The sequence below is a fragment of the Centruroides vittatus genome, unplaced genomic scaffold, assembly GCF_030686945.1.
Source record: "Centruroides vittatus isolate TY-2023 unplaced genomic scaffold, ASM3068694v2 contig_964, whole genome shotgun sequence".
Classification (NCBI taxonomy): Eukaryota; Metazoa; Arthropoda; class Arachnida; order Scorpiones; family Buthidae; genus Centruroides; species Centruroides vittatus.
Window position 1 is genome coordinate 526,578 of NW_027122640.1, and position 14,016 is coordinate 540,593.

The window sequence follows — 14,016 nt, forward strand, 5'->3', positions numbered from 1 at the left end:
GATTTACTGGTTAAACTTCATTTCTCAAGTTTTATTAAAATATTAATATATCTATTTGAAAGTTTCATTAAAATATTGATGAAAGTGTTTTCAAGGATATTGATACAATTAATTAATATAATGTAACTAATGCAAAAACTACTCACGATATTTAAAAATTCAATCATAATTGATATAAAAAACTACTGTCTCTTGAAATGACAATTATGCTGATATTTTAATGAGTGATATAATATCACAACGCAGATCACAAACACGCCATTAACATTCATTTGCTGGTCTTTTCTCAGATAGATCAGCGCCTGCTTTAGGGATGACAGATATTGCTTTTATATTTATCGATAGTACTATCAAATAAAAATACACTAAAATTTAATGACGAGTTTACTTATTAGCATTTACAATTTTTTTTTATAAAACCCATCCCTACCCTCAAAATAAGCTTTTTGCTTATTTTATAACCCTTAAGCTTTTTGTTATTTTATAATAGTTAAAAATATAAAAAGTTTTTTGAATAAAATATGATAACAAATGACACCACCAAAATTTTAATGCTGCCGTTAAAGTTGCTGGTTTCTTTTTCACACGGCGTTCTTTGAAACGTATCCACCTCGTAAAAAGTTCTTAGCAGTAAAAACAACTGGAAGGCGACGCGACAAACTGGACAGCCGGCAAGATTTCCAGTTTCGATACCCGATGCTGATACTGTAAAACTATTCATGATACTCGTATTGATACTTTTTGTGATATCTGGACATATATGCTTTTGGGCCGTTGAAACAAATTGGGACACATTTGTCTCATAGCTTATCATTATTATTTTTTAAAACGTACGTTTCCTGTACATAACTTTTAAAATTATAGTACTATACATAGATTACATTTTGCTTTAGATTTCTATTGCAATAAAAAAATTTGGTTTTTCATTAATTATAATTCTGTTTTAAAGGGATAAAAGCCAGAAAAGCTAAATTTGTATAATAAAAATAATCGTTGAAAATAAGTTTCTGAAAGTAGGATTGAAAAATAAAATGCTTAATGTTTTAAATACATAGAAATTTCTGAGAAGTGAGTGGTTCAGATTAATCTCAGGCCGCCTCATTTTAAAACTGCCTCGGGCGAAATTTTGGCTAAAGCCGTCTTTGCTGGTACACGAAAATTCCTTAGTGAGTGAACGTGAATGATTAAGTCATTTTACATTTAAACTTAAATCTGAACATGGAAAACATAAACCAAGTAAGCTAGTACTACATTTGTTACAAAAAAGTAACATTTATAGGAATCTCAAGAAAAAGGAATCAATTCCGACAATAGCGATAAAATACGGAGTACGGAGTTAGATGCAAATGAAAATAAAAACGTCGGACGTCACATCAACATTATCAGTCTCAGTACTCCATAGCCATCTTGACCTGGGATTATACTTATAATTTTTGATGCATATTTTTCAAGTTATTTCAGAGATTGATTAAAACGAACTACTCTATATATGCATGGCCGGTGCTACCATTTACGCAAACTAGGCAACCGCCTAGGGCGCAAAATTTCAAGCTATACTTCACTAAAATATTAAATTAAATAACGATATATAATTTTCAAATTAATTTAAAAAGGCTCTGTTGTTAGTAGGATTACATATTATATTACTTTATATATCATTAATAAGGCATGCCAAAATAATTTTTATTTTTAAATTTCATTTTAAAAAGTACCCAAATTGTGAAATAAGGGGCACACTTGTAAACTTTACCTAGGGTGCAAAATAACCTGGCACTGGCAGTGTATATGGTATAATGCACTATTACATTGTATTCTACATTTTACTAGCCTACTAGTACTTTGTCTAATAGAAAAAGAATTTTATAAATATGTTACTGAGAAAAGAACGAAGATTGAATAAATGGTTAAAAGTATATCAAGTTTGATTGACAATCTTTATACAAATTGTGTTATTTCTCAGTCGTTTTTCAATGTAACGACTAAGAGAGAACACATTTGTATAAAGATTGTCACCACCTTTCATTGTGTAGCCTTACACACAATGAAAGGTTGACAAGTTATAAAAGGAAGTTATAAAAATTGCATAATAGTGAGTTTAATATACTTCATATGGAAAGACAACATGCAAAAACTATCTATGCATAAAGTTAAACTTACTTATAGGACATTCTATCTGAATTAAGTCTGCATTAATATATTTGTATCAAGTTTGGTTTATACAGTAAAAATAATATTTTCTTAATCTGCTGTAATCCAAATTAAAAATTTTCCTTAGACACAACGTTAGATGAATAATATAAGCACATTTATTAAAATTCAGTATGAACACTGCTTTAACCATTAAGCAAACAATTACAGAATAAACAGATGATTTATTCAAAAATCAAACATTTTCAGTCTATTTGAAAGACTATCTTCTGGATAAAAAACAGTTCTAAGTAGAACATGGAAACAATAACCTCTGAAATAAATACAAAGATTTGAAAACTGAATGCTCAAATACATCAAAATAACATCAACCACAACAACACTTTGCATAAATGACCATTGCTTGCAGTTTTATAATAAAAAAAATATATAACCAAATGGATTATATTTGCATTAAAATTGTATTGATATGCTTGTTCTGGACTTGTTAATTAATGTATATTCCCACACATTGGCAAACAGATTCAGCATCTTATGTTTAAGCATTCACCTACTAACTTCTGTTTAAATATTTCCATTCTTTCCCGTGTACCCTGATAGGTGCACAGTGTGAAGAATGGAAATATTAGAGATGTTCCTGATTATCTTTGCATTCTTCCATATTATTTCAATATTCTCAATGCTGGCAAAACTGATAGAGCTGTATTGTTTCTTCTATTATGGTATTGTATTTGTGCTCATATTCTCATGAACACCTGTTTTATTGTGCTTGAAGAATCCTGTTTATAGTTCTTTAAACATAGCATTTTGTTTCCTGGCTAATTCATTACTATATGTAATGTTACCAATGTATTGGAAGAATGCAAATGTTTTGTTATTAGAAAATCGGTGTTTATTTTGTGGAGATGAAAGACTTGGACCAGATTGCAGATCAATTCTTTCTTATATCCAAGTACTGCTATTCCTGTAATCCCATTGAGCTCAGTGTTCCTGCCATGAATGTTAATGCAATTGTTATTGTGGTATATTGTTTTGTCAATCTATTTAAGTATTCAATTATTTTCAAATGTTTGTACTAAGTTTATTTCAAAGGTTAATGTTTCCATGTGAAGATGATCTATCAAATAGAGTGAAAATGTTTAAATTTTTAATAAAACATTTCTTTTATATAATAAGAAAATTGATTTGACTGAATTTCTTTACATATTGCACTTTTTTATTAAGATGGAAGATAATAGAATCTGTGAATAAAGGAAATTAGATATTCTAATTACTTGAAAAAGAAAAAAAAATTTATTGCTGATATTCTATGTAACTAATGTATTTGTTACTATATTACATCTTCAGTAACTAGTAATTTTTTTCTTGTTTTAGAGACATTAATAAAACATCATACACCTGGTAAACATAGATGCATAACCTTTCCTCAATGTTTCTAACCTGAATCTCTAAAGGCTGATTTAAAAATTTTTCATATATTATTTGATGTATTTTAGAGAGATCAATATTTCATCTTGTATACTGTATTACTTAAAAGTACTTGAACATAGGACTTAATCAATTTAAATATTATATTAAATTGCTTGATTGACATCTCAAATTCATACAATAAAAATAATACAAACATTAAAATAGAACTTCTGTATATAAATTGTTTGAAATAGTGGAAAGATCTATTTTTATAAATCCCATAAAAATATTCCATTATTATAAACCATTTAATCAGATTAGATCAATTAGAATTTAGGATTTCTTCAAAGGTTATTCCACCCTTCATGTGACAGAAATTTTAATATATTTTTTGTTTCATGTAAGAAAAATCTGATGTATCTTGAACAAATATTTCCACTTTCTGAAACAGAAAAAGATTTTCTAACACAAACCATCAGCAATTAACATCATTTTTTATATTTTAATCAGAAAACTTAAAATTTCATTTGGCTGTAGAAGTTATCAGTCACTACACAAGAATAGATAACATAGTTTTTATGACAGACTGAAAGAAATAACCAGTTTCCTTAGACAAGACATTACATTGATGAATCACAGCCCTGCAGGGTTATAATAAAATGTACTATAATGTTTCCCAGAACACTACATGATAGACATAATGTGTTAAAATTTCATTTCAGTTTCATTGCAGAGTTGCTTGAATGAATGATTTAAAATATTTTTTAAGATTAATTATACTATTACTAAAAAATTGTTTTTAATTTAGAAAATTACAACTGAATAAAACCCCTAAACTAATTTTTATTTGTTTACTTTTCATTTAGATCTTTTATTCTTTTGAACAAAACAATGTAATAAGGTTCAAGAATGAAAACATTAAAACAATGCTTTCCTGGAGTAAACACAAGGATAAACCTTGTAGAGCTATTCACTGATAAACACCCGAGAAGGGTGTTTATCAGTGAATAGCTCAACAAAGTATTGTTGAAACACTAACAATAAGCAATTCCATACCATCCTTAGCAGCAGGAAAGAGTGCAGAAAATTTGGACTTGTTTGTGAGCTATTTGCTCTTCTGATCAATATGTTCAATTTGAAAAAATTCAAAACTGACCTTGCAAATGAGTGAATATTTGAAAAATCCTTATGGATATTTATCCTTAAAATGCTTTTATGAAGTAAACACATGTTCATTTTAGTATAGTTTGGAGTTTTTATTGTAAGAATTAAATATTTGTTTGAATCCTTGAATAAAATTGGTTTTGGTTTGTTATATATCAATACATATAAAGATGGAGTCAGTAATTCTGATTTCGTAAAAACTACTATGAAAAGAGCATCTTAAAAATTTAAATCAATTTATTTATGACAACTATTGTTTGCATCCTTTACATTCTTTAAAAGAAAATATTTTATTTAAAAAAATATATATATATTTTTTAAATAAAATATAACTGTATACACATAAATATTTATTTATTATCCAAAGATAATAAAGTTATTATTATTATTATTACAATCATAAAATGTAAATTACATTGTTTCAAAATTAAACCCAAATTTACCAATATTTACAATATCTCACAATTAAGATTCTAATCCTTTCAATATAAGGAAAATGTAAATATTTAAACTGTTGAACAAAATAAATTTTATGCAAAAAAGTTCTTTCAAGATTCCTTTTTACAGTAAAAATATTTTTTAAATACACAAATCAATATTCTGGTTTAGAGAAATTTTTCTTTATATGATCATTTGTATAAATATTACTAACAAACTAAGTTCTTTTTTATCCACCTAGCTATAAAAGCTCCTTGTGAATTACAATAGATATACAACACAATATTTAAACTAAACCAATATATCATTTTAATTACTAAGAGTAATGATTTTTGCAAACTTTTTAATAGATGGCGTATCTTTATTTGTGATACTCGAGCGTTTCGATTCTTTCGGTGGAGTTACGTACTGCCAATTATTAGGCACTGGAAGATCTGTCAGATTGTACTGTTGCAGAACTTCCTTGTGAACCCACCAGCAATGTTTATTCAGAGTGAGATTTTTACACCACTCGGCTATCTTCTGAAGAGTGTTGTCTACCTGCCTTTTTGATATGCGACCAATTTTAAAATTTGACGGCTGTGGACAGTTCGCGTTTTGACCGATATTTTCAGATAAAGTTGGAACACTTACTTGTAAAGATTCTGCATCTGACTTATCTGAACAGTGTTGTTGCCAAAATTTTTGAAATTCTTTAATTACAGTCTGACGACCAAATGTATTTGCGTGAACGAGTCTAATTAGATGTGGCATGGCTTCTTCTGGAACAAACTGTTTCGAGCTTGATTTTTGAACTTCACACAAACCGGATGATGATAAATTAGCGGTATCTACGTGTGAATCTTGAGAGGATTTCGATGATATCTGTGTTGTCATTATTGGACATGACGTTAGAAAAATAGGAGAATATAACTTTAATGCATCCTCTAATTTGTCAGTCCATTCAATTTTTCCATTTCCTTTAAATGTTGCGATAATTTCGGGCTTTAATTCCGAGCACTTTTTCTTTCTTTCGTCTTGAAATTCTCTCTCTCTCATTTTTAAAAGAGCCGTCTTCGATTCTGGACTAAGATTTTCGTCTCCATCTTCGTCTTCCGATAAATATCCGTGAGGCACAAAAAAATCGTTATCCACTTCGTAATCGTCTTCGCTTTCTTTTTCGTCTTCGGTACCCGACAAGCTTTCTCCCGGACCTCCCTCTTCCCATTCTTCGTCACTATCTATGTCATAATCAAAACAATTTGAATCTTTATGGAAAGGCTTCCTAGCAGAAATTTTAACACTTTTTTTCCTCCAAGTCCCCCAATATGGTGGTCTTACATTTTCACAAAATTGTAATAGTTTAGATTTTAATTTCTTCTTCATTTCACATTCTTTGCTATCTATAACAATAACATCATCATCCATTTCGTCAACATCACTTCTGAACTCTTTACAAAAAATATATGGCTTACGTGCTCCAATTTTAAGTTCGCTTGTATATAACACATTTTCATTTTGAGCACTTACTAAGCTTTCAAAGTTTTCTTGGTTAAACTTTTCAAAAGCAACCAAAGGCACAGGAGGGGCAACTTTCATATCTTTTGTAATTTCAAATGGAAGAAATAAACTTTCTTGATAATCAATCATAGGTAACAGTGTAGGTTCTGTTTTTACAAAAAAGCTAACAAAAGCAGCCTTTTCTCTTTCCTTCTTCTTCTCTTCTTCTGCCTTTCTCTTCTCGTCCAGAATTTTTTGCATTTCTTCAGCTTTTCGTTTCTCTTCTAATTTCTTTTGTTTCTCTTCTAACTTTTTTTGCCTCTCTTCCTCCCGTTTTTTCTTCTCCAGTAATTTAGACTCCAACAACAACTGTTTCTGCCGACGCCTTTCTTCTTTCTGTTTCAGTCTTTCGAGACGTTCCTTTTCTTCTCTTTCCTTCTTCTCGATTTTGTGTTGTAACTTCTCGTTTCTTTCTCTCTCTTTCTTAGCTTTGGCTTCCAATCTCTCTCTCTCTTTACGTTCCTTCGTTTCTAATCTTATTCTCTGTCTTTCCCGTTTAATTTTTTCTTTCTGAATCTTAGTTAATTTTATTTTATTAACATTTGCAGTTTTAATTCCCGGACTATTGTCGTCATCCTCATCATCCCCAATATCAATTATCACGGAGCTGTTGTTATTTAAACTTTCATCAGTAGGAGCATCGGCAGTCAAAGAAGCATTGGCACCACACACAGAATCACCCACCAACTCGACACCGGAATTATTTCGAGAACTGTCGACTCGTGCGGTATCATTGTAAGATTCGTCTAAAGACGAATTAATTGTAGAAGGTTCTCCTTTGTTTTCTTCCACCAATGCACTGGAATCTAATCCAGAATCATTAAATGTTTCTATATTTTGATTAATTTTAGACGTACGAGTGCTGCTCGATTCGAGAGAAACTGCTCGTTTTAATGGTGATAATGTCATTGATTCGGTGCAATTCTGCGAAACTCGTTTAGTTTGCTTAGTAATTTTAGGACTAGACGTAATGTTTGGTCTATTTTCGATCTCCACATCTGCCTCGACTTTATCAAAATTGGAGAGTGATAACGTTTCGCTACCTTTTTTACATTTAACAGCATCGTTGATGTCATCACAATCAGATAACTTTCGTTTTCGCACGTTTTCTACAGGATGCAGATCGGATTTCGCATCCAACGTTTTAAAAGGAAGACGAGTCTGCTTCAGAGAGACATTTTCACTGTCCATTTCTTCGACCATTTCCAATCTAACAATTCAATGCACTGACATAACACGCGGCACAGACTTTTGTCCTCGATCTTAATTTTGGCGCGTAACATAGACGCCCTCTAGCGGTTTGTTTCGAGTAAATAAATTTGAAATGTTATTTTGACCACGAAAAAATAAAATATGTTTAAATTTATTGTGAATTATTTTATAACTGTATAAATAGGTAAGAAGTTAATAGTTTGTAAAAATATTTTATTAATTATTGTAATAAAAGGAATATTTAGTACTCCTTCGCTAATTGGCGAGCGAAAAATTGTTGTTTAATTTCCATTAAGGTGAAAATAATAATAATAATTTATTTTTTAAAAATGTACAAATATCACGAATATGCAAAGGAAAAGTATATTAAAAAAAAATAAAAACCGTCGGCCGAGATATTAAATAATTATTATTGCTAATTTTTGATGTATGCCTAAGTAATAAGAATATTACTTTTTTTGTTTATTACTTTTGAATATTACTGAATTTATTTTTTGTTTTTGCATATTTATTATCGATGATAATTGCTTATGGCTGTAGAGTAAGAGTGAGAATCTGTTTCGTATTTCATGATTTTACGTAAATAGTATGATCAGGCGATTTTTACATCCGCTATCTCTGCTAGATGACGTTACTCTGGTTCGTGCTCATTCCCATTGATGAAGTTCAATATAGATAGGGTGACCATCCGTCCCTGATTTTTGGGAACAGTCCCCGTTTTTGACCCTCTGTCCGGATATTTTTCTGGATTTCTCTGATTGGTATGATGACGCTGTAACTTCTTTGGCCATCCGGTTATCTCATCATTATCAAAATCATCAAATGTTCCCAATTTTGGGAACATTTCCTTTTTTTATATATGAATGCAGATATAGCCAATGGTGTGTCTGCTAGACGTTGGCTATATCTGCATTAGTATATATTAGAGATAGGTAGTTCTGGCCCGGAATCGTTCTGGACTTGGAACTACTAGGAACAATTCCACACCGAATGTTGAGATAGTTCCGGTCGAACCTACCAATGCATTCTTCGTTTCGTTCTTCTATGAATACAGCTTTTCACGGAATAGTGAACTCATTATCTGGATTTGAACTTGAACTTTAAAATGTTCCATGAAGTTTTAGGAATAATGAAAGTAGTTTTGAATATTTTAAATTTATAAAGATATTTTAAAAATTTATATTTTCAATAGAGTTCGTAATTATTTGTTTTTATTATTAACTAGCAGATGTCCGGCATTGCCAGACTAAAAAGTAAGAAAGCTAAACGTTAAAATAAAAACTATATTAAACGTTTGGTTTTTTTAGTCTACTGTTTTATCACAAAATCAAGGAGATCAAATCAGGAGAAGTCTATATTCTCTCTGGGTACCTTCTTTTTTTTTTTTTTTTTTTAACTCTTTCCGCCCAGTGGGCACTAAGAGGGCCTCTTACAGCAAGCCCATTATGGGTTCGGCCAGGCCCACAATGGGGCGGCCGGGTGGTGAGGGACGGGGACCGACATATCCGGACGAACCACCCTCGAAAAATTCCTGGGGATTTCTCGACCCGTCCGGATTCGATCCCGGGTCCCCCAGGGCGGTAGGCTGGTAACCTTGACCGCTCGGCCATCCGGCCGCTCTCTGGGTACCTTCAGGTGTATGGTAGTCTGTATTTTCTTTAGAGTTCTAGAGAATCACTATAAAAATTTAATTCAGATCGAGCAAAAAGCTAAGAACAGAGAAACACCAACATTCTATTATCTATGTTACAGTCAAAACCCGTTTTTAGTTAGAACGCGTTTTAACTACTTGAAACTAGTTTATACTGGATGTCTTTGTTAAAACCCGTTTTGTCTAGTTAAAACTAGTTTTAACTTTTAAGATTAGTTAAAACTAATTTTAGCTGCATAAATATGTTTGGGGGAAACAAATAAAGTTATGTGTAGTGATTCGGGGGAAGATGCCTAACATTTTGCTTATGAAGGAAATTGTAGCGATAATTTGGGTTTTGGAGACCTCTAACGAAAATATCATATTCTTAAGCATGTTTTTCAAATAAAACTTTGGAGTACAGTGGAACCTCAGTATACGACCTTAATCTGTTCCTGATGTTTGGACTTATACCGAATAGGACGTATACCAAACCAACCTTTCCCATAAGAAGTAATGTAAAAATGATTAATCCGTTCTCATATAAAAAAACCCTCTTAATATATATTAATGGGGTTGTAAAATAATTTAAACACTATTTGAGCACATTAATAAGAAAATAAATTTAATTACAGATTTTTAAAGTTATTATATTATATTGGGCTCTAGCTAAATCTCGACACGCATGCCACCTTCATATTTCTCAACAATCTCTTGTTTCAGTTCCATTGTGATTCTAGTCATTTTTTTAGTTTTCTGTTGCTTTTCACTTGCCTCTTTGCAATTCATGATTAATAAAAATAATAAAATTTTACTTACAAATTAAAATCAGAAGAAATTTAACAAAGTTATAAACCGTGGGACCGCGAACGTCTAGTCTGGTCTAATACACCGATAGTGCTACTTGTTCATAGATGGTGCGTATGATTGAATTAAGTCGTATACCGAACAAAAGTCGTATACCGAGCAAAATTTGTTTCGTCCAAACAGGACGTATTCCGAATTGGACGTATTCTAAAGCAGACGTATACCGAGATTCTACTGTATATGAAAAATAATTGTATATTGTGTTTGCAATGACGACTTTTTTACTGTCTGGCATTTTAGGCATCTCACCCTAAGTATCCGGGTGAGATGCCAAAGGCCATTAGGGTAAGATAACAAATATAATTGCGTAAAATTAATTTTCGAATATCTTAACTAAATTTAATTTATTGCACATGTAGTACAAAGTACTTCATAGTAAGTATAACAGCGCAGTATAAGTATTGTTAAGTTTCCGCCCGTTCTAACGTGCTCTATAGCTAGCTGAAAGCTCTTTTCAGCCCAAAAACCTTTTTGAGAAGTCTTTATATAATTTCTATGCATATCCTGCAATAAAACGAGAAAACAAAAATTTATTTAAAATAGGCATATCGGAATTCAATTAACAAAAAATAGGCATGTTACCCCAAGAAAAATGTGGCATCTTTCCCATTTGTTGGGGTAAGATGCCTAGCGGAGTCACTTGTTCTAGCGTGTCCGATCGGGATCGGCGGTAGTTCACAGTGGAAACTTTGGAACCTTAACTACATCACACATTAATTGTTTTTCGCAATTTTTAATAAATTCTATTTTAACTTTTAGTTTTAAAATAATTCTAGAAACATTTCACAACAAAAACTTCGTTCTTATCTTGCTTTTATTCTTCTCGGATGTAGAAAATAAAGTAACGGCTTTCAACTACAACTTTCCGCACTCAATATTGGCCCAACGATTCATCATGTAAACACATGACAATATCTGACGTCACCGTTTGAAAATATCAAAAAGTAGGCATCTTACCCCCGCTTACCATCTTACCCCGAATCACTCTATATGTTGCAGTCAAAACCAGTTTTTAGTTAGAACGCGTCTTAACTAGTTGAAACTAGTTTATACTGGATGTCTGTTGAAACTGGAATTTACTGCTAATCAAAAATGAATTTGAGTTAAAACTAGTTTTAAATAGACGAAACGGGTTTTAACAAAGACACCCAGCATAAACTAGTTTCAGCTAGTTAAAACGCGTTCTAACTAAAAACGGGTTTTGACTGTAACATCTATATACATACATACATATTTACATATATATATGATACTATATAACAGGGGTGGCCAACTTTTGTGTACATAAGATCTACTTTTTATCTTAAAAATGTGTCGCGATCGACTTGTCGTAGGCATAGTCTAAGTGGCGAGGGGGGTGTGAAATACATACTATGTTTATACACTGTGCTTCAGTACGAGGTGCACTCCCACGAGCTATGGGTAGATAAGGAAAATATATGTTCAAAACTATTTTTTATTTTTTAAATCACTTATTAAGTTTTCAAGATATAAGCTCATAAAGAAAATAAATTTCCAGACCCAACTTTTGATATTTGCAATTAGGAGTTCATTCCGTACAGGCGGCACCTAAAAAAAATCGATTTTTCCACACTTTTAAGATAGATTTTTATTAACTTAAAATATAATTTCATTTTTTTTATCAATTACAATGTATAAATTGTGGTACTATTTGTTCGTAAACTTGAAAAAGTTGTTATAAAACTGCACAGTACGGCTGATAATTTGATTATAAGATTTTACTTCCGCGATTTGTTTTTGGGCGAGGAAAATTTATCATGGAAGAATGATATAAGATTTTTAGACTTATTTTTTGCTAATCTATCAATAGCTCGCGGGAGTGCTCTTTGTACTGAAACACCCTGTATATCTACCTACGTAAAAAACAACGTAATTATTTAACGGGCCAAAAAACTCACGTCCAGGGGAATTAAAACAACACGAGTAATTATTAACAATATTTATTAATTCAAATTAGCTACTGATAAAGACAGATTTAGAATTTATTTTATTACGTTACATTAATGGGAGGACTGAGTTTTCACGTCTCTTACCAAGGAAACATAATTAGGTGTATATCCTGACAAAGATAATAATAATGATTCTTCAGTATGGGAATCAGTCAGGACAGAATGTTTAGTCTTCGTTAACTTTAAGTATGAAAATGCCAATTCACACAGGTATGTAGTTCCGAAACAGGAATAAATATATTTGCTACATTTGGTGATACTGGGATATTTTTCTCAATTGACGTATTTTCAAAAATCCAAAAATATAGAGGTCTGTTGCCGAAAACGCTCACTTATCAAGTAAATAGATAGGTAAGAAAAGCCATAATTTAATTTAAAACATAAAGAACAGGTACTTACATTTTAAACAAATGAAAAATTGAAACTCAACGTTGTCACCGTGGATAAATAATATTGATTAATAATAATAATATTGTTAATACTAAAGAAAAGAAGCTACCGCATGACAGTATCAAATATTCAAGCTAAATAGCTGTGTTTTCTACGAGTCCAGTGATAACTGCATGCATATTGTTGCTTTTGCGCGTTACGTTCACAAGTTGCGTTTAGTTACAAATGTAACACATTAAGTCAAGACATCGCGAGCGATCGACCAAAATTGGCATCGTAATCGACCGGTCGATCGCGATCGACTTGTTGGCCACCCCTGCAATATAAGATCAGACTCAACTTGAGTTTCCATACTGACATAACTTTAATATTAAAAATTTCCTCTCATCGTCTGCTTTTTTCTTTGCATTTCCCAACTATGAACAGACGAACCTCCACTGTTCGAAAAAATGCCCTATCGTCACCGATTTCTTACTTTCCGAATCCGAAAACATCGTCTGCGCTTACCAAACTCTAGAGCAGGAAAACGTATCACACACGTGTTTATTTGTAAATATCCATCACTCAAAAGTAAAAAGACTACAATCGTAACATAGTTAAACGCCAAAAAGTGTGATACAGTGGAGTCTCTAAAAACCTAACCAATGGCAGCAGACTACGCGGATGGATACCTTAATTTTTAAATCATGATAGCTCACTCATTATGGTCCATATAATAAAATGATTTGAATGCTTGCATTATCATATCAAACACTACCTTTGTACCAAAATTCATCAAAATAGGTGGGGGACAGGTTTAATATTTCTTGTAAGTGGATACTCAGCTTTAGATCTTTAGATTTTTAAATATCTTTTCTCTCAGAATAAAAGTCCTCTTAAGATAAGGCTTTGCCAGGTCTACAATGAATAAAAAAGATAAGGCTTTGCCAGGTCTACAATGGAGAATATGAATGGCGAGAGGCAAAACATATTCAGGTTAAATCGTCTAATATCTTACTTTGAATTTCATTTTTCAAATTAGAAAAAAAACAAAATTTAAAGCATCTAATCTTCATCTAATATCCTAAGCCAGGAGTTTCCAACTTGTGGAACTTTTTTAACTTGTGGAGCCAAATTTTTATTGGCGGAACTTCCGCCAGTAAAAATTTGGGGTTCCACAATAAAATCAGTTGAGTCTAGTGATGTATGAAAGTGCCAATGCAGATTTAGGTGGTGAGGTGTAATTGTTCTAGTCTCGGATCGAGTCCT

The 14,016-nt window shown here is 31.6% G+C and overlaps 1 protein-coding gene across 1 annotated transcript; it reads right to left on the minus strand.

Moving 5' to 3' along the window:
• Positions 1-5,397: 5,397 nt before the first annotated feature.
• Positions 5,398-7,974, minus strand: LOC136985398 (chromatin assembly factor 1 subunit A-like). The gene has a single exon (XM_067282666.1). The coding sequence runs from the start codon at positions 7,900-7,902 to the stop codon at positions 5,470-5,472; it is 2,433 nt and encodes an 810-aa protein (XP_067138767.1). The 5' UTR covers positions 7,903-7,974; the 3' UTR covers positions 5,398-5,469.
• Positions 7,975-14,016: the final 6,042 nt, after the last annotated feature.

Excerpts from the sequence above, each read along its gene's own strand:
- LOC136985398 (XM_067282666.1), bottom strand. The coding sequence starts at position 7,902 with ATGGTCGAAGAAATGGACAGTGAAAATGTCTCTCTGAAGCAGACTCGT.